This window comes from Trachinotus anak, unplaced genomic scaffold, assembly GCF_046630095.1.
Source record: "Trachinotus anak isolate AG129_WGS33_773 ecotype Australia unplaced genomic scaffold, CSIRO_AGI_Tana_v1 ptg000009l, whole genome shotgun sequence".
Classification (NCBI taxonomy): Eukaryota; Metazoa; Chordata; class Actinopteri; order Carangiformes; family Carangidae; genus Trachinotus; species Trachinotus anak.
The window spans coordinates 1,586,480-1,599,564 of NW_027273860.1; the positions used below are offsets into that span (position 1 = coordinate 1,586,480).

Genomic DNA, 13,085 nt, shown 5'->3' on the forward strand with positions numbered 1-13,085 from the left:
TGTAATACACATTAAACCTACAACTTACTCAACAAAAAAGACTGTGTGTACGTGTGTATTACTTCCTGTTCTCTCGGTCTTGTGTGTAGTTTCTGTGTTTGTGAACTCACAGTCAGTGTCACTGGTTCCCATCAGATTGACTCAAGTCCAGAGGATGAGTGACTGCATCAAGGAAGGGGAGGATGGAGCAGAGTCTCCAGAATCCATTTCTTTGAACAATGACCGGCCCAAAGATCATCCTCCAGCGCTCAATAATGAACCTGGACCTTCAGGTACAAGGTAAGAGAACTTCTACAAGCTTCTTTCTATTTTTGTACAGCATTGTGTGTCTATTTTGATAGCTGAGAGTAGAGAGATGACAAGAAATGAGAAGAAAGATGGGGAATGGCATACAAAAAAAAGGTCCTGACTGAATGCAAACTGTGTTTGCAGTTCATGTTATGGCTCTCGCTTTTAGGTCTATGCCTGTGTCTCCTTGATATGAGAATCTCTTTATCTAATGAAAAACTTTCATTAAATCTGTCAGCCACAGACTCATACTCATAGGCAGTTAACAGTGTTCAGATCTTGTCTCAGTTCCACATCACCTGACACAGCAGCGGCTCTGTTTGACATGTTTTCACTCGTGTGGAATTTTTTTCCCCTGTGGCAGAAAAAACACAGACAAAAGCTACCAATTCAGTCACAAAGTCAAGATAGTCAGTTCACTGAGTAGTCAGATTTCTTGATTTCTTGATGAAGAAGTTTGCACCTGTACTTAACACCTCTAAGCAGCACACAACTACACCAATTAATTTTGAGTTTGGGAAAGATGATAAAACAGACAAAACCATAAACCTATTCAAATGGCAAGTAACTCTCTTACATACACCATACATACACTTGACACACTGACAACAGTCAGTGAGTGACATCCTATCTAATTATCTAGGCAGTGTTGTTAAAACATTTTGTTTAAATAATCTGTAAAAGTTTTTTTTTATTCTAAAAGAAACATGTTCATGTCCACAGTGGGAGAAAGAGAAGTAGTGTTTGTGTGGAGGAGCAGCTGTCCTGCTGTGCTCTGTGTCAGGACGTCCTGAAGGATCCAGTCTCTACCATCACCTCATACTGGGACCAGTCTGGTTCATCAGGAGACTTCTCCTGTCCCCAGTGTGGACAAAGATCCAGAATAAGACCTGGACTGCAGACAGTCAGTCAGACCAGCACTGTACAAGGTGAGACTGAACATCTGTCTGCTGATGTCATCATTTCTGAAAACAGGACCTGTTGTTTATACAGTGTCATTTATTATATCATCATTGACATTTAAGATGATTAAAATAATGAAAATAATCATCAGATTCTCAGATTCTCTGTCTTCAGTCTGATATTGTCTCTTCTCTTGCAGCAGATAGTGGTCTGCAGGAGGTTTTAGATCAACATAAGATCAGTCTGAGGAGCAGATGTGAACATGTGACTGAAGGAACTGATGGAACAGGAAGTGGAACCCTCCTCAACAGGATCTACACTGAGCTCTACATCACAGAGGGACAGAGTGAAGAGGTTAATACCCAACATGAGGTGAGGCAGCTGGAGACAGCTTCCAAGATGAAGATCCTCCATGACGCTCCAATCAAGTGCCACGACATCTTTAAAGCCTTACCTGACCAACAGAGACACATCAGAGTGGTTCTGACCAACGGCGTCGCTGGAGTTGGAAAAACCTTCTCAGTGCAGAAGTTCAGTGTGGACTGGGCAGAGGGCTTGGAGAACCAAGATGTCAGTCTGCTGGTTCTGCTTTCGTTCAGGGAGCTGAACCTGATCAGAGAGCAGCAGTACAGTCTTCTCAGGCTGCTCCATGTTTTCCATCCAACATTACAGAAGGTCACAGCAGAGCAGCTCGCTGTCTGTAAAGTTGTGTTCATCTTCGATGGCCTGGATGAAAGCAGACTTTCACTGGATTTCGCCAACAGGGAGGTTGTGTCTGATGTCACACAGACGTCATCAGTCAACCTGCTGCTGACAAACCTCATCCAGGGGAACCTGCTTCCCTCCGCTCTGGTCTGGATCACTTCCAGACCTGCAGCAGCCAATCAGATCCCTCCTACATGTGTTGACAGGGTAACAGAGGTACGAGGCTTCAATGACGCCCAGAAGGAGGAGTACTTCAGGAGAAGATTCAGTGATGAAGAGCTGTCCAACAGAATCATCTCACACATCAAGACGTCCAGGAGCCTCCACATCATGTGTCACATTCCAGTCTTCTGCTGGATCACTGCTACAGTTCTGGAGCACATGTTGACTACAGAGCAGAGAGGAGAGCTGCCCCAGACCCTGACTGACCTGTACTCACAACTCCTGCTGGTTCAGATAAAGAGGAAGAAGCTCAAGTATGATGCAGGACATAAGGAAAAGAAGAAAAAACTCAAGAAAAAGAGTCCACAGGAACTGACGGAGGCCGACAGGGAAGTTCTTCTGAAGCTGGGGAGGCTGGCGTTTGAACATCTGGAGAAAGGAAACATCATGTTCTACCAAGAAGACCTGGAGCAGTGTGGTCTGGATGTCACAGAGGCCTCGGTGTACTCAGGACTCTGTACTGAGATCTTCAAAAGAGAGAGTGTGATCTTCCAGAAAACAGTCTACTGCTTTGTTCATCTGAGCATTCAGGAGTTTCTGGCTGCAGTCTACATGTTCCACTGTTACACCAACAGGAACACAGAGGTCCTGAAGAACTTCCTGGGAAAAGACTACAAGCATTCAGACTCAAACCCAAAATCCTTTTTCGAGAAGATATCTAAGATTTTTAGAAACAGTGATAGCCATGACCCATCCCTGGATGTCCTCCTCAGGGCAGCCATGGAGAAATCTCTTGAAAGTAAAAATGGTCACCTTGACCTGTTTGTTCGCTTCCTTCATGGCCTCTCTCTGGAGTCCAACCAGAGACTCTTAGGAGGTCTGCTGGGTCAGACAGAGAACAGTCCAGAAACCATCCAGAGAGCAATCAACACCTTGAAGGAGATGAGCACTGATGAGATCTCTCCTGACAGAAGCATCAACATCTTCCACTGTCTGATGGAGATGAAGGACCACTCAGTCCATCAGGAGATCCAAGAGTTCCTGAAGTCAGAGACCAGATCAGAGGAAAAACTCTCTGAGATCCACTGCTCAGCTCTGGCCCACATGCTGCAGATGTCAGAGGAGGTTCTGGATGAGTTGGACCTGAACAAGTACAACACATCACAGGAGGGACACCAGAGACTGATTCCAGCTGTGAGGAACTGCAGGAAGGCTCTGTGAGTCCCAACATGATCATTAACATTATTAATCAGTGTACTTTAGTTCTTCAGATATGCACACTAAATGCCTTATTTTTCATTCTTTTCTATTTCTATTTAAATTTTGTTTTTATGACTTAAAAGCACTTTATAAACTTCCATCCTTCCTTCCATCCATCCATCCATTAAGTTCTGCTTATCCGGGGTCAGGTTGTGGTGGCAGCAGGCTAGGCAGGGTATTCCAGACATAGCTCTCTCAAGCAACACTTTCCAGCTCCTCCTGGGGGATACTAAGGTGTTCTCAGGCCAGAAGTGATATTTAATCCTTCCAGCAAGTTTTGGGTCTACCCAAGGGTCTTCTCCCAGTTGGACATGCCTGCAAAATCTCCAAAGGTGCCAAAGAGGCATCTTAACCTGATGCCCGAACCACCTTAACTGGCTCCTTTCAACATGAAGGAGCAGCGACCCTCCTCTGAGGTCCCTCCAGGTGTCCAAGCCGCCTTACAGAGGAAATCCATTTCAGCTGCTTGTCAGTCTTTCGATCCCTTTTCATACCTTGTGACCATAGGTGAGGGTTGGAATGAAAACTGGCTGGTAAATCAAGAGCTTTGCCCTCCAGCTCAGTCGGAGCCTCCTTGGCTGAATGAGAAATTCTTTTCCAGTGATGACCTCACAGACATTCACAGCTCACCCTCCCTAGACGTTTGGATTTGCTCGGTCTGTCCAGCATCAATCTTTGGCCTAATGTGCTCAGGTACCAAGTACCCTTGTGAGCTACCTAAAACAATGGTATTTGTTATGGCCAAACTGTGACTAGAACATAAGTCCAACAACAAAGCACCACTCAGTTTCAGATTAAGGAAGCCATTCCTCCCAATCAATGCCCTCCAAGTTTCTCCTTCATTGCCCACATGAGCATTGAAGTCCCCCAGCAGTCAGTGCTCCACCAGGGGCTTGTGAGAATCCCCACACCTGCCCATTGTCTGTCACCTTGAGGAACTACGGAAAAGGAGAGAGTTCAGCCCCTCTCCAGGATTTTGGTTTCAGAGCCTGAGCTATGCGTAGAAGTGAGCCCAACTATATCTCATTGGTACCTCTTCAACTGGTACCTGCTGCAAAACTCTGAGTGTGTTGAAAGGAGCAATTATGCTTTAAATTGCTTATAAATTAGACATCTTAATTTAAAAAACAAAGTTTTTGTTACATAGTCTTTTTTTTTTAATAGTCAAAGAAAGAAACTCATGGGGTTCTTTTTTGTTGGTGTAGACAAGAACAGCTGCAGGAAAGGCACAGATGTCAAAAGAGAGTCAAAAGAGTGCCAAAATGGGATGTTTCTAGGAGTTGACAAGGTCTAGGGCTAAACCCAGACCATCTTAAGGCCAAGGTTGACAGGCTGTGGACATTATGGTTGGCTTACTGTAACCACATTTTCTCTCTTCATCTGCAAACTTAAGGTAAAATAAAGATAAAAAATCTGCAGGTATGAGACAGCGTGATAAGAATTAATGTTTCATGTCAGAGATAGTAAGATGAGATTATCTGAACCAGTGATGTGAATAGCAAATATTAATTGGATGAGGATATGTCAAACTATTTTGCCATCAAATGCTTCAAGTAAACATAAAGTTTGGTCTTGCATAATGCTATTTTGTAATACATGTGCCTTGACAGACTTCCTGGTTGTGGACTCACAGAGACTCACTGTAAAGTTGTGGCCTCTGCTCTGAAATCCAACCCCTCCCATCTGAGAGAGCTGAAACTGAATGGAAACAACTTGCTGGATTCAGGAGTGAAGGAGCTGTGTGCTGGACTGGAGAGTCCCTACTGTAGACTGGAGATTCTGAGGTGAGTTCACTGACTCAGGCTTATATAGTTTTTGTATTTAATTGAAATCCTTGAATGTAGTTTTAAGGTAAAAATCCGAAGATTTTTTTTGAGAAATGTTTTATCTCTCCAAATGGGTTACCAATTGTATGCAAATTGTATGCACTTCTTTTTTTGACTTGCAATCAATGAGTCAGACCTTATTTTTATAGCAGCTTTTGTACAGGTTAGTGTGATTCAGAATGCTTTAGAGACAGCTGACAAGCTGATAATATACCAATAAACTATAATACCAATAATAGGATTAAAAAAACAAACAACAAAATATAACCTAACATAGAACAGAATATACTATGACATAACAATACAATATTAATGTGTTAATATGCATCTTAAAAGAATTATTGGTGTCAGTAATGACTGTGAAGTAGTCCCCTTATAACCTGTAATGTTAGGAGAGGAGAACAAATTCCATAGACTTGTTCTGTGTCAAAATTACTTCTGAAGTTTATCTTAAACTAATACAAGGTTTCACCAGTCTGTGAAGTATCATGTGAAGCATCTTTGTGTTTTCAGTGTTTCTTTGCTGAGCTTTTCTGTCACTTCTAACTTTCTCTCCGAGTTATCAATCCACAATGTAGCAAACATCACAGCAGTCTCTGTCTTTAACTGATGTGTTTGGTGATTTTGTCAGATGACTTTACTTTATAAAATCTGAATTTTAGCAATGCAGAACAGCAGCTTGGAAATGGCTTGGAAGTTATGTCGTCTTAATGGGCCATGTTTCAGTCATTATTTAATATTTTCTCCATTGTCTCACAACAGAAACAGAAAAACATAAATGAGAACAGCTTTATTGAAAGTTTGGCTGTATTGAAATACTGTGAGCACAGAGAGAAGGATAAAAGCAAACAGATAAAAGCTGAAACTGACCGACACTAGGAAGAATGCAAATATGGCAAAATTATGTCAGTTGTTATCAACAGTTTTAAACTGTGTCCCCATTCACATTGACCATACACATTTGTGGATGTTATTTTGTGGCTGTTGCTCTCCTGCGCAAATAGAATAAAAAGGACATGAATAAAAATACTGACATGTTTTAATCTTTATTCAGATTGAATGGCTGCAGGTTGTCAGAGATCAGCTGTGCTTCTCTGGTGTCAGCTCTGAAGTCCAACCCCTCCCATCTGAGAGCGCTGGAGCTGAGTAGAAACATGCTGCAGGATTCAGGAGTGAAGGAGCTGTGTGGTTTTCTGCAGAGTCCAGACTGTAGACTGGAGACTCTGGGGTCAGACGCCATCTTAAACCTCTATGCTGAGACTAATATGATATGAAAATTGGGCTGATACAGTGATCCACACTAAGATTTTTAATGCTGAAGCCTGTTTTCTTCCTCAGTGGTTTAGTCCATTGGCTGTGGCAGAGCAATGTTGAGCTACAGATTTAAGACATCTATATGACAAGAAAAAACCTACACAACATAATTCACTCTGAACCTCAAATACTCGATGTTCACCTCAGCTTTAATTCTATGGTTGTCTAAATTAAGTCACCAATCCACACAATGTTTGGAGTCTCCATTTTCTAAAGTTAAGCTCTCTAAACCTTCTTCAGCTCTAAATAGATGATGAAACACTGAATGTTTTCAAGCAGGAACTTTGTCCTCTGAAGTTGCATCTTTTATTCTTTATTCAGATTGTGGTCCTGCAGTTTGTCAGAGATCAGCTGTTCTTCTCTGGCCTCAGCTCTGAAGTCCAACCCTTCCTATCTGAGAGAACTGGACCTGAGCTACAACAAGCTGCAGGATTCAGGAGTGAAAGAGCTGTGTGGCTTTTTGGAGAGTCCGGATTGTAGATTGGAGAATCTGGGGTAAGTTCACTGATTGTTAATACTGTAGATCTTATATGTTTAATTTACCACTGGACTCAAATAAATTTGCATAACTTACATTCATAAAGTAAACATCTTTTCTTCACATATCCTTTTTCATATATTTCATGAACAAAACCTACAGTCGCTAAAGACTGCATATTTGTTTTAAACTGATAATTTGCTGCCTTAAGTAAAAATATTTCTTTGGTTCTGTTCATTTCAATGTGTTTTCAGTAATAATGTCTTTTCATAGATACTAGTGCCTCAGAACAGACACCGTGTTATCTTCTTTGTGTGTCTAAGTGGACACAAGCTGACACCAGACTCACTCTGCTCAGAAAAGCACTAGAGTGAGAAAACAGCATCCGAGCTTCGTGTTTTAATGAAAATGCTGTCTCACTGAAAACAAAAAAAGATCTGTATGAGTATATGCTTTCACATTTACAAATAATTTTCAGTGTCCAGCAGCAAAAGGAAATAATATGCTTAAACATTTGAAGTGACAGATTTGATGTTGCTTGAGCCAAAAGACATCAACTAGTTAGGCCAGTAGTATGTAGCAACAAAACTTCTCAAGACTATTAAATTTGATTATTGATTACTCATTGATTATAACATATCTGATTGGATAACAAATAATTTTTTATCTATGTGATTTATTTTTTATTTAGATTGATGGACTGCAGGTTGTCAGAGATCAGCTGTGCTTTTCTGGTCTCAGCTCTGAGGTCTAACCCCTCCCATCTGAGAGACCTGCAGCTGAGTGAAAACAAGCTGCAGGATTCAGGAGTGAAGAAGCTGTGTAGTTTTCTGGAGAGTCCACATTGTAGACTGGAGAATCTGGGGTCAGTTCACCGACTGTTACTATTACAGATCTTATATGTTTAATTTACCATTGAACCTTGTTTACATTCATAAAGATGTAAATATCATCTTTTGTCCACGTTTTCTTTTTAAGGCCTGAGCACCAAGTGGTCTGATGGCTCTTCTCAAATTTTCATGTTTTGTCAGGAAACAAGTGGCTTGTAACTCAACTGTACATTGTCAAATCTGTTCCAAACTTATGATGTTTGATAAGAGGTGTGGCCTTAAGACATCATGCCAATATTCAGTTTTAATCACAGTGCCACCTACTGGCAACAGTAAATGACAATTTCTACACTTTTGATGTTCTCCTGGTCGTTTGACCAGATTCACTTCAAATTTCACCTTCATATTAGTATTGAATCCTAGCACCATCTGCTGGCAAGAGAAAATGATAGGCCCCCTACATTAACACACTAATACATTTCATGATGCTTGATGCATCACAGAGAAGAGTGATGAGCAATACAAATATTAACAAGCTGACCTGTTTAACGCCACCCCAAATATGAAGGAATCTTTCCTGGTGACCACATTTAACCCTGTAACTATAGTACATCATACTTACTACATGTCCAAATAAAGTTATTTTTCATGGGAATACATCACACCTCTATGACCACAAACTCTGTCTTCTTAAATTGCATGTTTTATTCTCTACTCAGATTGTGGTCCTGCAGTTTGTCAGAGCTCAGCTGTTCTTCTCTGGCATCAGCTCTGAAGGCCAACCCCTCCCATCTGAGAGAACTGGACCTAAGTGGCAATACGCTGAAGGTTTCAGGAATGGAGGAGCTGTGTGGTTTTCTGGAGAGACCAGACTGTAGACTGGAGACTCTGAGGTCAGTAGAGGGTTGTAGTTAGTTCATTGATCTGGGATTATCACTGTTGGGTTTAATAAAGCTAACTCAGACAAAACCTGGATATTTTCCACTCAAATTGTAACTGTGGTTGCGTTTGTCCCTACAGGGTCAACAACAGTGTGATTAAAACTTCCAGGGACAAAACCTGTGAGTATTGAAACACTATCTATCTTACTTTAAAATGAGTATGGGCTAATTTCATCACCAAAATGTTAATTAACAGGCTGCTCTGAGGATACATGAGTCCTTAAAATCTTAATCTTGAATTTGATGAATAGAATTTATGAAGATATTGATGTTTAATTTGACAGCACTATGTACCAAATGGCCACCAGGATTTGCACTGCAGTACCTCAGAAAAGACAACACCACTGATGATTGAACTGTGATCATATTTAACTGTAAAATAACGGGATTAAAAACTACTGTGCTTGTTAAAACTTAGTCCTGGAATAGGACTATTATTATTGGTCTTGAGTTTCACTCCTGACATGGACTTGTGTGTTCAGTCTACCAAAAACCATAAGTGCAGTTTCACATCTGCTCTCTTAGGCTTCTCTCCAGTGCTCCAGCAACAACAGGTCAATCAGCCAATCAGCCAATCAGAAGAGAGGCTCGGAACTTCTCCTATGATTGGCTGACACGTTGCCAAGCCAATCATAGTAATAATAACCACAACTGTCAGCTCTGAAATTAACTGAGCAGTCAAATTTGGACAAAATGCTGGATTTTGTCTGGAGCTATACACTGAAGCCTTAGGTCTGGTTCTGGTGCTAATCTCTGTGTTATCTGTTGGCATAGAAGTGACTGTCCACAGGGTTTCAGTTTTGAGGTTTTGAGGAATGCAGGAGTGGCAGAGCTCACTCTGGTAGATCCTACGGGCGAACCGTGCATTGCCAGTATGCATCGAGGCCAGCCAGGGGAGTGTGAGTGAATCACTGAATAAAAGCAGCTACAAACAGCTTGCATATCCATATTATAGAGTACATTGACAAGTCTGCTCAGGTTGATAAACAGCCAATTGAAAACCAGGATCATCTGAGAGGAAAGTGATGACAGGAGACTTTGAGCTGCTGATGCTGGACTGCACTCGAATTCTCTGACACAGATCTAATGAGAGGAACGGTAAACACTGATTTCTGACGTCTACTGTGTCTCTTCTCCCAAAAGGTGATTCTGATGCCAAACTGGACCCAAAGACAGCAGAGACTAAGACAGACACGTCTGAGGATGGCACAAAGCTGATGAAGGTGAGAGAAGAACCATTGTGTCTTGATATTACAGACAAAGGAGGTAAACCAAATATTCAAAGAAGTCAACAAATATCTCCTGTAGCTGGGAACTTCCTCATCTGTTTGAACAGTGGAACGGACAAAGAAGTGACAAACAGGCCTTCGGCATAGAAACTGATTCATAGTTTAGAATTTGGTTTCACTACAGCACAACACATACGTTTTGTAAATTAGTCTATCATACTAAAACTACATAACCCAAAGCAATTCGGTGTGCATCCCTGTCTAATTCTTATTTGTAATTTCTTCAACACAATGTTTTACTCCCAGTTTTGGGTCCATACAAACATATGGGTATAATACATAAAAACATGCAATTTAAATAGAAAGTCTGTGCTGTGACTATGGACACAGGTGGAGGCTTATATTAAGTCTTTATTGGCTTCAGAGGATTTAGATGGAGAAAGAGAAATGTATTTCTCCACAGACTACAGAATTGGTTGCTTCAAATCCCTATAAATTGTAAATAATTACAATGGCACCTTGTACATGTGTCCTCTCAGACTCATTTTCTCTCTAATCTACACACAGTGTTTCAGTTCAGTGTGGTCTGTGTGAGAATATAAGTTTCCTTCATTGAACCCAAGTTGGTTATCACCAGTAAAACTGATGTTCCTTTCTGAACCACAGTCTCCATCAAGCGTCACACCTGAACTGCAAACTGAATCTACACGAGTCTCATACAGGTAATCATATAATAAGATCACCTCACAGCTTTCCTCCTTTGAGCTACATCGTCTCCTGACCTGACATCTCTGTAATTTTAGTGGTCTCATGGATGGCTCTTTTCCCTCTGTTTCAGTGCCCAACGAGTTACTCTTACAACTCAAAGGTCATATAGTGATATTGTTTTCATTTCTTAGAGGGTGCAGTTTGTTTCTTTGCTCTATTCAAGATGAACCAGAGCTTGGAGGGGTGGGCCTACTTTAGTTATAGAAATGAATTTTAGAACATGATTATGTTGCCAGTGGTACCTCCCCTCTGCCAGTGCTTTGGAGCAGTATCTCAGAATATGGTCCAGGGTTCCACAGTTTGGACACAGTGGACATGTCTCTGTTCTTCCCCTTTGTGAAAAGGTTCAACACACTGTGAATCACATATTACTGTTGCCCATTAGTATTACACAAAACTAATTGATATTCTTGGAGTTCTCCTTTTTGCTAAAAATCCTTTCTGCCGTCTCCCACTCTTCTACTATTCTGCATCTCCAGAATGAAAGGAGCTTCCACAGGTACAGCAAAGAGTTTTGGACAATTCATCTAGGCTTATGATTTGATGTGTCGCTGGACCCTGAGAGACATCTTGATCATGCTTTGTGGATTACCTCCATCTGCAGCTTTGACTCAACAGACTTGTCATGATCTTTTCTGTAAGGACTGATGTCAGACATCACAGTGTCAGAGTAAGGTTTCCTTACACGTCATGTGAGGAAGCACGGAAATATCTTAACCAATATTTAGGCCTAATAAGCTTGACTAGATCCACCTTAAGGCTGAGAACAGACAGCATTTCTACCTCACTTTATTCTTTAAAGTTCATATGTATTCACTTAAACAGCCAATGCAGCAACTGTACAGATGTAACATGTACTAATTGTGTGGTGTGTTTTGGTATGCGTGCTACAGTTTGAACTGTAGAATTGATTTTCTACAGTTAATTTCCTTTTTTTCTCTGGTCTCTCAGGGTTCATTAAGTAGAGTCTGATTTGGGATGAGCACTGTTTTAACTGTTCCTTGTGGTCATTCAGTCTTCTGTGTCCCGCAGGTTCAGGTGTCCTGGCCCAGGTGGGTTCCAGTGTACTTTAACTGGACTGGTGTTTGTTATGGATCAGGAGGCTGAGCTGCTCTACAGGACTGTCCAATGGGATGAGAACCTCCTCCAATCAGCTGGCAAGATGCCAGCAGGGCTACTGTTCGATATCCAGTGTCCTGAGGATGCTGTGTGTGAGCTCCACCTCCCACACTGTGAAACAAAGGATGGTGAGCAAATAACTGTGCTTTGTTTAGGCAATGATCAAACGATCAGATGTTTTGTTTTATTTTATTTCCACATATTAATTAAGTATCAACCATGCAGTATCACAGAAAAAGCACCATTATGAAACTGTGAGGAGAAAATAAAATTGCCTGGAGGCACATTGTCACAGTAGTCTACTGTAGAGACATCAAAGGACTGATAGTTCATTAAGTCACTGAAAAAGTGAAGGAACTTGTTTTTCAACAGTATCGTACGTACTGAAAGTGAGTTTTAATCTCTGAAATAACATCAGCTAACAGCTTTGTTTCCTGCACTTTTATCTTTTTTGATAATGCATTTATTTAAATTAAACTTCTCCGACTACCATTGCCCCCAACACCTACGTATAACTGCATTACCACCGGCAACTGGACTGATGTGGAGAAATAGATCACGGTGATGTAATGTAATGTAATTGTAATTAAGCTGTCATCACTAAAACAGATGTTCTATGCCTCTGTCATCACAGCTCTAGTCTCCAAAGGCCTGCTGTCTGTCGTCCACATCACTGATGATGGAATGACCATCCTCGAACCACTGGAGATCACAGACACTCATGTGATTGTCAAAGTCCCTCATCTCTCAGCCTTCGGCCTCGTCTGGGCTTTAGAGATTTTAGGGAGGTTATGGAACAACATAAAACCAATTGGTGGTGAAGTTCTGCTGTTCCTCCGACCTCCAGATAGAGGGCTTCAAGTTCTTGATGTGTTTCTCCTGCCAAGCAACATTCCTCTGCCAGAGGTAAAGCTATGTGTCATACATGATTGTTTTTAAAAATACTCAATAAGCAAAACTGACTTTAATTTCACTACAACAAAAATGTCCTGTTGCTGAAGGTTGCTGCCCAACAAGGAGATGCTGAATACATCAAGATCTCTTCTGACTGTAAACTGAGCACTGGTCAAAGTTACATTGTCCACTGTGAACCTGAGGACTTAGAAATACAGCCCGAGGTGAGCAAGGTCTCATACATTTCTAATGGTTATTAAAACGCTATTTTGTAAGTTTTGCTATTGCTATATAGTCAGTGTAAGCATTAATGGCTGTGCACTTATTAGTCTAGAAGAAATGTTGGTAGTTCAGCGTCAAACTTCATT

At 41.2% G+C, this 13,085-nt stretch overlaps 1 protein-coding gene across 1 annotated transcript in view; it reads left to right on the forward strand.

The window, feature by feature from the left end:
• LOC139625733 (uncharacterized) overlaps positions 1-13,085 on the forward strand; it is a 43,723-nt gene that overhangs the window by 26,823 nt on the left and 3,815 nt on the right. The window contains exons 17-30 of the mRNA XM_071485912.1: positions 136-279; positions 1,012-1,217; positions 1,391-3,275; positions 4,929-5,102; positions 6,199-6,372; positions 6,780-6,953; positions 7,628-7,801; positions 8,486-8,659; positions 8,787-8,827; positions 9,851-9,930; positions 10,603-10,658; positions 11,737-11,951; positions 12,458-12,729; positions 12,825-12,941. Coding sequence (XP_071342013.1) covers positions 136-279; positions 1,012-1,217; positions 1,391-3,275; positions 4,929-5,102; positions 6,199-6,372; positions 6,780-6,953; positions 7,628-7,801; positions 8,486-8,659; positions 8,787-8,827; positions 9,851-9,930; positions 10,603-10,658; positions 11,737-11,951; positions 12,458-12,729; positions 12,825-12,941 — 3,886 coding nt within the window. The remainder of the gene's footprint in view (positions 1-135; positions 280-1,011; positions 1,218-1,390; positions 3,276-4,928; positions 5,103-6,198; positions 6,373-6,779; positions 6,954-7,627; positions 7,802-8,485; positions 8,660-8,786; positions 8,828-9,850; positions 9,931-10,602; positions 10,659-11,736; positions 11,952-12,457; positions 12,730-12,824; positions 12,942-13,085) is intronic.